General features: G+C 37.0%; 1 protein-coding gene across 7 annotated transcripts; it reads left to right on the top strand.

The window, feature by feature from the left end:
- Nucleotides 1-635: 635 nt before the first annotated feature.
- On the top strand, nt 636-7,066 carry LOC147557682 (S-adenosyl-L-methionine-dependent methyltransferases superfamily protein). 7 transcript variants are annotated; one of them, XM_086659047.1, is made up of 4 exons: nt 636-863; nt 1,809-1,911; nt 5,749-5,810; nt 6,109-7,066. In XM_086659047.1, exons 3-4 carry the CDS (start codon nt 5,775-5,777, stop codon nt 6,913-6,915), a joined length of 843 nt encoding a protein of 280 aa, XP_086515173.1. In that variant the 5' UTR covers nt 636-863; nt 1,809-1,911; nt 5,749-5,774; the 3' UTR covers nt 6,916-7,066. The 7 variants fall into 7 exon arrangements, with proteins under 7 accessions (XP_086515173.1, XP_086515176.1, XP_086515174.1 ...); XM_086659050.1 differs by having other exon boundaries at nt 671-863; nt 1,813-1,911; XM_086659049.1 differs by having other exon boundaries at nt 688-910.
- Nucleotides 7,067-10,519: the final 3,453 nt, after the last annotated feature.

The raw sequence follows: 10,519 nt of genomic DNA, 5'->3' as shown, positions 1-10,519 counted from the left end.
CCCTTTTGATTGTTCTTCTTTCTTTTGCAGTAATTTTTTGGGAAATGAATGATGGGTTTCTTCTAATTTTCTTTCTCTAGTTAGGGTTTTTGTTTATTTTAACAGAGAGAGATGATCACTTTCTTCCTTGCTTCAATGTTGTACTAGGTTATTTTTGACATTAATGAGTTATGATTTTCCATCAATGGGTTATGATTTTTCATAAATTGGTTGTGATTTTTCATGAACGGGTTGTAGTTTTTCATCAACAAGTAATGAGTGTTTGATTCCTAAAATCGATTTTCCAAAACCAGCTTTTTATCACCCATTTCTCGTCAACAAGTCTTTGATCACCCATTTCTCCATAACCACACGATCCAGGTCTGATTACTTTCTCCAGTCTGGTTCAACTGACTTCAGACGAATGGAAACCCCTACGCCGGAGTGTTTACAGAGACGAAGGATTTTTTTTTTCTTGAAGGTCGTGGGCTGGAAAATTTCCTGACCGGCGACCTTCGTCGGAGAAGAGAGGTGAGGTAGAAATAACCAATTTTTTAAATATTTTAATTTCAGAATTAGGAAGGGTAGTAATGTCATTTATCTTAAAAAGGGGGCCAAATTTGAATTTATAAAAATAGGGGGACAAGAAGGAAGCTGGTCACAAAGTAGGGGTCCAAAAAGGAAATAACTCTTTTTTTTTCCTGATTTGGGACGGGAAAGAGAAAAGGGGAAGTTTTTTCCAAATCGACAAGCAAGGAGGAGACGAGAGAGTTCCAGGGTTTCTGAGTTTTTAATCTCCACCTTCTCTCTCAAGGATTTCTGGTGAGAGTTTATCTAATTATTCTCAATCGAAGACAGCAAGGACCCGAACTTGAGCAACCAAGGTTTTTTGATTTTATCTTAAATCTTCTCTTTCTCTCTCAATGATTTGGTTAGTACCTTTAACTTATTATGATTTTTCTCATCTTTGATGTTTCTAAAATCTGGGTGTTCTGACTAATAGAGATTATTGATCCTTATTCCTCGGGTTTTAGATAAATATTGCTTTCCCTTCTAAGAAATTCATCAAGAAATTGATGAGTCTCTTTGAGAATTATGGAGTAGTGGAGATGGTTTAGGTTGTAGTCTTGTAGACCAACTGCTTGATGAAATTCCTCTTATAAGTTATAAATCATAGATAAGTATAAATTTAGTTCATTAGTTGATGTCTAAATAATTGTCCAATGACATTGTTTATTGATTCATATTTTAGCTTATTTGATTGTTGATTGATGTATAATTCATGTTTAGTGGATATATGATTGATATTGATTCATATTTTACCTTTAAATAACCCTTTTACATGTATTACATGCCTTATAGGTAGAAACCTACTTATAGTGACTTTTCGTTAAACCTTCTACGTTACCGTGAAATTAAAGCTTAGGGTTAAAAAATAGGTTCAAACTATTTTTCTGCAACAAAATTGGTGGGGTCGAACTAATTTCGTTCACAAAATCAGTTGAACCCCCACCACTACTAAAGGAGCACAGATCAGTTGGGTTGAACCGATTGACTTCTAATCAAGAACCTTCTCTAAAGGGGCGAGGGGAGTGCTAATAGAGTGGGCCTGTCCAAGTGAATTGAACAGAGTCAAAAGGGGAGACGCGCACAAAAACGGGGGTGCCATAAAACTTCCTACCTGCATAAAGAGCAGAGGGAAGATCCACAAAAATTCTCTAGGGTTATATGAGGAAGATATATATAGTAGCGTGGGGAAAAGGATAAAGGGAGATGTAGAATTCATCCGTATCACCACTAATAGAAATGTCATTTTATTTTTTCTGAAGGAAGGGAGAAAATATGATCGTGATTTAGGGTTCTTATCAATCACTCCTTCAGTCGTTGACAGTTGGACCTCAATTTGGTTCGAGGAGAACTTATTCAAGTTAGGTGAGTTTCAAAACTTTTTAAATATTCAAGCCTTCATAATTTTTGATGCAAAACCTAGGTTTTGTTGGATGTATGTGTAAAGATAAATATGGTTTTCTATGGACTAGAAGAAAAACTAACCCAGTTTTCTTTTGTATTAAATTAAATGTTGCAAATCGAATATTTTCTTTAGAACCTTGATTTTTAACTGATCAATATTGTTTACCTTATTGTTTTGGCTCTTTAGATAGTGCATATAAGATTTCTACAAATTTTCTGGTATAAGTTCATTGTTTTGGGTTCATGAGGCAGCTTCATGAAATAAATTTGTTGAAAAGAGGGGTTCTGATCAAATCTTACATATAAGGTACTGATAGTGATTGAGGGAGATAGTTGGGTCATCAAGGTCAAGGGATCAAAATATGGTACAAGCAGAAGAATTGACAATAGATTGAGGGAAGAATAGACAGTAGGAACTGGGAACTTGAGATTTTTCTCCTTTTATGATGAAGTTAAGGTACTGGTTTAGTTAATTTTCTAAACCACACTTGGCTAGTGCTCAATTAGATTGAAAGACCCTATTTTGATATGAATCATCTGTTCCTTTGGCTGGTTTGTGAATTAGAGTAATATTCCTTTTTTGTTTTCCATCTTGGAGGATTCAGTTCTGCTCTCTTTTGGTGTTTAGAGACCGTTTACGAGCATGCTAGGGTTTTATTATAGGTGGTGTACCTATCATGAGCAGCTTCTGAGATTTTAGCTATATATAGACCAGTTTAAGGTGTCTATTACAACTCTGTGCACATATTTTGTCTTGTAGTCATTAGCATAGGCGGAGCTACTTGTGGGCTGATCTGGCCTGTAGCCAGAGCCGGCCCGTTAAATAGTTTAGAGATTGTGAGCACTTTTATTGAACAAATATTGAAGCAGAATGCATCTTCTCTTTCTTAGAAAACCTGGGCATGAATCCCTTCTTTCACATTTCAAGTCTTTTGTGGAATGTGAATAGGAAACTTCATCCACATACCTTACCCTAGTGAGTCGAGCTTCTCCTGCTATATATCATACTACTTAGGTGCATGAATTTAATTATAATCAAGTAAAATTCACTATACATGATCTATGTTATCAAAGGCGCACCTAGGCGACGCCTAGGCGCTCAATACGCCAAGTTCTGAAGGGGGTCGCCTTCTTCGGAGGCGAGTTCCCCTGGTTTCACCAATTGGCGACTTGGCTTGCCTAAGTGAGCGCCTTTGCTCGCTCAGGGGAGCTCCAAGGCGATGCGAAGCAAAGAAGCGTGCCTTCGAAAAAATTGATAATTTAGAGTCCAAGCTTACTTAACCGAAAGATATAAATCAGTCTCCCTCTCTTCCCGTTTGCCCTAATCGTTCGAAGAGAATAGAGAGGGAGAGATTCTTCTTGACCCTGTCATCTTCTACTTCTCTCAGGATCGAAGCACCCAAATCAGCTCTCCAACTTCAGATGTAATTGTTGTTTCTTGTGTTCTCTTCATCTGCTACTTCTCTTATAATTGCTGCTGCCCCCTGTTTTTTTCCTTCTCCTCACTGTTAATATTTGACTGAACAGTGAGCACCTCACTTTTCAGTCCAACTGAAAATTCAAACTACACCTCACAGCCCTAGTCTCTGTGTTTCGTATTCTTATTATCTTTTTTACTCCTTATTTTTCGTTTTTCCTTCTCTAAGTTGATTGATGCTTGTGAAATTAGGGATACATATATTCGTTGTAGTATTTAATATTTATGACTTGTATTACAAAGGGATAGGCAGCAGCTTCTGCCTTTTCATGAGGCGCTCGCCTAGGTGCACCTAGGCGGGCCTCGCCTCACGCCTAATACAACATAGCACATTATTAAAGTTAAATAATTTTGTCCTGAACTCTTGAAATAATAGGTTATTTTTAATAATTCAACTTCTGGCGGTCCCGTCATTGATTATTAGTTCCTCCCTAGGCCAAGGCTTGAGTCTATGTTGAGACCAGCCTCGGCTGCAACTTGTAAATATGTCCAGGAAGTAGAGTCGGTAGGGATACTTTTATGGTGGAACACCAGTAGCTTGGGATAGAATAAAAACTACTAAACCTATGGTTTTGTTTCAGTTATGATGTTGAATCTCTTCTCATTTGGTTTAAAGAGTCTTCGCTGTTGATTCTAGAAAAAAAGTGACATAATGCTAGGAAGTATTACTGTTGATTGATGATTCGAAGGGTTCATATGTTATTGTTATCTTTAGAGAGACGAGAGAAAGGATGATTAAGAACAAAACTGTTGTTATAATCAGCCTAGAACAACGTCAATACATATTTAGTCAGTGATGAACAATGGTGGGAATCTAGTAGTGGCTCATTTCTCCAGTGATCCACATATTACACTTGTTTATGAAAAATCTGTTCTACTTGTATATGTGTAAGTTCTGTTCCCTTCCAGGCCAAAGGAACAAATATACAAGCAGCTTTCTTGAGTTTATTAAGAGCATTTTTCTCTTTCCCTTTTGTGAATTCACTGTATTTCTAAATTGGAATAGATGGAATCCATGGATTTATTGATAATTTTTTGTTATCTTTGATGTTTTGAGAGAAAAATGGTTTTCTGGTTAACATTTCTGCAAGCTTCTATGGTAAAGGCCTTTTATTTATCATACCTCAGAAGAAGATACCACATATTTTTTTTTGGGAATTTATCCCATTTCAGCCAAAAATGTAACTAAATTGCTGTTGTTAGAATGGTTACCCAACCTTTTGGCTCTTGTATGTATGACCTAATCAGGGACAGATCGACATGGTGAAAAGGATGGTATATAGCAAACTACGGTCTACGCATACTAGTTCAGCTGGTCCAACCTGCAGTTCAGGATGCGATAGTTCAATTTTGACTACAAAGTAGCTCAGTTTTTGTTGGGAAAACTTTTGTTTAGGATTTCAGAGGACCATAGTTTTAGTCTAGGCTTAATTCTTTAATTGTAACAATTATGCGAGGCCCCTTACTTGAAATCCCAGATCATCTCATGGCTGATCCGATCCCTATCCATGACTGTGTCTGGAGTCTTTTCTTTATTTATGTTGATATACAGGTTTATCGATAAATGGGTGTTAAAAACTCAGGCAAGTTGCTTGGTTCCGATTGATGGAGATTAAGGATAACCTATACCTGGTAAACCGTAAACCATGAGTGAAGGTAGCATGTAGACACTTTAGTTTAGCTTCAATTACAGATACTCTGTTTTTAGGTGTTAGACGTAAGAAGAGACCCCACATTTATCTCCTCGGACTGAGCAAGAATCCTTTTTAGCGCGAAGTGAAGTTACTTGCTCTGTCTGTGATCTCTAAACAGTGGTTAACTTTCGGTTAATCCCATGGTTTGTTTGAATGAACTTTTTATTGTCCTCTTTCCTTCCCCATCTGTACTAGTGGACTTCACTGCCCTTGGGGTTTCTTATATGCATTTAACATACCAATATATATGCTCGTCTGCTGTATATATAACATACTTGTATTAGTTTAGTTTGTTTGTTGCATGACAGGAAAGTTAGGATCATTGATCTGTATTGAGGTTTCCTCACCCAAATAATAAACTTACAGCTAATGTTCAGGGATCAATTAGAGGTCCTAGTTAGTTGACAACTATTGGACTTTTCTTGTACTGAGGTCCCTTTTTGTTGCTGTAGGCTCACTCCTTCCTTATAGTAATAATGATCATTTTGGACTTGTCGTTAGCTACTTGACTTGGGGCTGTATGCATATCTTTTGTAGAAAAAAGCTTCTTGTCGTATAGTACAACCTTGTTGCCGTGCATCCTTTCTCCATTTTGTCGAATTCTAAAAGTGCGAAATTCACTTTCAGGTTCTGTTGACACGCATTCTTCAGAAATGGATCACAGCGATGGAACTGAGGAACTTAGGCAGGTAAGTTGTGATCTCAGTAGTTTAATCCCGATGATTTCATTTGCAACTGAAATGTAAATGCTGTAGACTTGTAGTAAATTCCCATAATTAGTAGGTTGAATTCCTGTTCAAACGAAATCTTTCAGATTTTTAGCATGCTAAACTCAAAATTAGGATGACTAGCTTTGGTCCGAATTGAACCTCAAAGAACCTCAACTGGCACTGCTTCATATAGCCTTTTTGGATGTTTTTGTGCTATGCTTGTTTTAGTGAAATTAATACACATTTTAAAGCAAGTCTAATGCCATCACTTTTACAGTTTCGACCAAGGTTGCCATCCAGGATTGCACAGATTCGCCTTGTAAGTTCCCATCCAGAGGTATATGAACCCTGTGACGATTCATTTGCCTTAGTTGATGCACTCTTGGCAGATCGAACAAACTTGCTAGAACATCAACCCGTGTTTTGTATGGAAGTGGGTTGTGGTAGTGGTTATGTAATTACGTCACTAGCAATAATGTTAGGTCAAGATGAACGTGCTGGAGGAATCCATTATTTCGCAACTGACATTAATCCCCATGCAGTGAGGGTCACCCATGCGACTCTCGAGGCTCACGGAGTCCACGCAGAAGTACTATGTGATAATGTTACATCGTCAGGACTAGAAACGAGACTATCAGGGAAGGTGGATGTGATGGTTGTGAACCCACCTTATGTACCTACACCAGAGGAAGAAGTGGGTATCGATGGTATCGCTTCTGCTTGGGCCGGAGGTGAAAATGGGCGGACCGTTATTGACAAGATCTTACCAGTTGCAGATAAACTATTATCCGACCGAGGTTGGTTGTACATGGTTACTCTTGCCGCCAACAATCCGTCGCAAATATGTCTTGTGATGAGGGAGAAAGGGTATGCATCACGGATTGTAGTTCAGAGGTCAACCGAGGAAGAGAGCCTCCATGTTATCAAGTTCTGGCGTGATCCCGATCTTCAAGTTTCTTTAGCAAAGGATTCATTAACGGAAAAAACGACTCCCACATTATTGATGGATTCTCTACTTGCTCGTTTACCTAGATTACCATTCTGGAGCAACAACAACTATAACAATAACAATAGCAGTATTTGACTGATAAGAAATATTTTCTTTGAGGGGGACAATGATATTTATTATTATTATTTCTATAGGAACTAGTATCTCTCTCTTTCTTTTGTTGTATATACAATTTTTAGACAGCTGATTTGGGATTAATGGCTAGATTTTGATAACATTCCGAAGATACAGGGGGAATCCATTTGACTGATTTCACAACTTAGGCTTAGACGTATTTCTTGGTGTCTTTATTGGATTGGTGTGCTATCTGCCTGAACTGTTAGTGAGTTATTTTATTCACGTTTTTGTTTTAGTTCTACCTTTCTCCAACTCTTTCATAGATGATGTCGTAGGAGTAGGGGGCCAACAAAGAGAGAGAAGAGAAAGGATGTGTTACTAAATTTGGAGCCTAAGAGCATCGCCAATGCAAGACTCAAGAAAAACTCTAAAAACTCTAAAAATGAATCTCTAAATGGTCTCTTTCCTATTTGGTTATTTTGAGTAAAAACCTATATTTTGATATAAAATTAATTGATTTGCTTATGTGACACTTAGAGATCCTCAAGAGGACACTCTAAATTTAGAGGCTCTCCTTTGCAAAAAAAAATTTAGAGTCTCTCTTAAGGATCTCTAAAATAATTATTTTAGAGATTTATGTGTAGTTTTGCATTGGAGGTGGATTTTAAAGAGAAACTCTACAAAATCCTATGTGGCACTCTAAGACGAAGAGTTTGAGTTGCATTGGAGGTGCTCTAAGCTTCAAAATTTATTGATTTCCACCTTATTTCCCTGTCAACATCTTTGGGTAATTTTAAATGCGCCCCCAATATGTAATTGGTGCCCCCTAAGGCAAAGAGAGTGAGAAAAAGAGGTCGTAGAAGATGAAGACGACGATTATGGTGGTTGTGGCAGTCGATGAAGCGAATAGTTGTCTATGGTTGATGAAGTTGATTAGTAGAATAAATATAAGGTATTGAGAAGGAAATTAAAATGTAAATAAGGGTATTTTTGTCCATGTGTGATTCTCACAACTAAAATTAAACTAGAAACTAACGGTTTTCATCCACGCGAGGGTATAAATTAAAAGTTTTAAAAAACGGGGGTGTAGTCCTAATATCGATATAAAAACGGAGATCAATGTCAAAATCACACATAAGGCATTTTTGTCCCGATTGACATGTGTGATTCGCCCAACTGATATTTAACTAAAAGTTAGCTTTTTCCTTCTACGAGGAGGTGTAGATCAGGAAAAAAAAAGAACAAGGGTGTAGTTCTACTATCGATATAAAAGTTGGGGTCAATGTCAAAATCTCCCTAAAAAACCTCCCCTAATAAGACTCGACCCCTCTGCAGCATAAAAATTATTTGCAAGTCTTAACGTAAGAAAAACTCAGGATTCAATGTCAATTTTTTTCCTTTCCTCAACTGCCCTTGTACAATGTGCATCACTACTTTCCATCCTTTTCGTCCAGAAATGACACCAAACATTAACATCCTCTCCAATCTAAGAAAGATTTCTTCCCTAGCAGACTTTCTTTCTTTAGTTTAACCTTCATCTCTTATTTCTCACTATATATTTTCTTGACCATTCTCTCTCTGAAAAATTTTCAGATTGATTTTCTAAAAAAGAAACTAATGGAAAATTTTTGCTTGCCAAGATGTTGCAGTTTTTAATGGTCATGAAGAAGTACCCATCGAAAAGAACATCAATTTTTGTACAAATGATGAAGTAAAGATTAACAGGGTTTAAGAACAAATTTGAAGGACTTAATATCAAAATTACATGAAGTATTTTTTGACGGATTTGAATATTTTTTCTCTTTAACAGATCTAGGTTTTTTTCCCTTAAATAGATCTGGAGGTTTTGTAAGAGAACTGTCTAACACCATTAATTAAAGAAGATATTTAAACAAACCAGCTAAAATAAACAAACACTTAGACAAGTGATAATGGAAACAAGAGAACCAGACTCACCAGACTATAACATTACAACTTTAACTAAGGGCCCGTTTGATCCGTGGAAAACTAGGAAGGAAAACTGATTTTCTTATAGGCAGGAAAACTGATTTTCTTATGAAAATCAGTTATCCACCATCTGGCTAAGCCTAAAGAGGGGTAAAGTGGATTCCTTGTGGGAAATTAAGTTAGAAAAATGTTTGATTATTTTACCACAAAAAGGTGGGACATTTCTCACCCTCTCCCATAACATGTTTTCTCTCTTCGTCCCGTTACTTCATTGGTCTGTCTATCTCACTATTCATCTCAACTGAAATTTCTCCTCTCCATGTTTAAAGCATCAACAACAACAAAAACAATTTGTTATCTCTCTCTTTCTTTTTCTCTCTCTCTATCTATCTATCTATCTATCTATCTATCTATCTATCTATCTATCTATCTATATATCTATCCATCCATCCATCCATCCATCCATCCATCCATCCATCCATCCATTCATCCATCCATCCATCCATCCATCCATCCATCCATCCATCCATCCATCCATCCATCCATCCATCCATCCATCCCAAATTCATCAGGCCAATCGTGTAAAACATCAATAACAAGTTTAAAGCATCTACAACAATATGAAAACTCCTTAATTGATTCATGTAAATCGATCAGGTTGAAGGCAAAATGAATTTGATGCATGAAACCCTAATTGCAAAAAGGACTATAAAGAAAAGTTTATGGTAGTCGATTTAGGTTGGAGCCATATAATCCTAGTTGTAGGAAAGACTATGGAGAGACGTTGATGGCGGTCGATTTAGGTTGAAGGAAAAACCAATTTGATTCATGAATCTCCTCCCCCATGAAATTCCAAAGATTGAGTGAAATGAAGTAATTGAGGTCATTTGAGATGAAGACCTTAATTTAGGTACTTCGAAAGGTGCCTTGCATTATTGCAAAGAAGGGGGCCTAAAGAAATGTAGCCGGGTGCCTTCATAATTTTCCCTCATGTTTTCTCATGTCATTGCAAACACAAAAAAAAAATACTTAAAATGTGAAAACTTTAGTTTTCTTTCTCATTAGAAAAAAAGAAATTGCTCACCAAATATTTTCACATGTATGAAACATATCCTAAGAGAAATACAAGAGGTACAAAGTAAAGATAATACACTACTAGAGAAAACTTAGATAATTACAAACGAGAGAAGTTGAAGCCTATAAGAAGTTAAATCACAATGACTATAATCCGAAATTGATTTTAAGAATGTTGAACCGCAAAAGAGATAAATGAAAGAGTTAATTCCTATATGGCCCCCTACTTTGTGACCAGCTTCCTTTATGGCCCCCCTTTTTTCGTTAATTCAAATATGGCCTCCTATTTTCAAGTAAATGTCCTAATTGTCCTTCCTATTTATAATTTTTCAAAATAAAATTAAATACATTCCACCTCATTTCCACCTCACCTCTATCTCCACCTCACATGTCTCTCCACCTCACCTCTCTCTCTCCACCTTTCTTTCTCTCCCTCCACTTTTCTTTCTCTCTCTCTCCACTTTTCTTTCTCTCTCTCTATCCACTTTTCTTTCTCTCTTTCTCCACCTTTCTTTCTCTGTCTCTCTCTTTCAACATCTCCCTCTTTGTCTTCCCCGGCAAGGTAGCCGGCCAGAAAATTTTCCGGCCGGCGACCTTAAAA

The sequence above is a fragment of the Eschscholzia californica genome, unplaced genomic scaffold, assembly GCF_041429995.1.
Source record: "Eschscholzia californica isolate CP2 unplaced genomic scaffold, dmEscCali1.0.p SCAF_2, whole genome shotgun sequence".
Classification (NCBI taxonomy): Eukaryota; Viridiplantae; Streptophyta; class Magnoliopsida; order Ranunculales; family Papaveraceae; genus Eschscholzia; species Eschscholzia californica.
The sequence above is the reverse complement of the archived record's forward strand: the minus strand, read 5'-3'. Positions and strand labels throughout refer to the sequence as shown.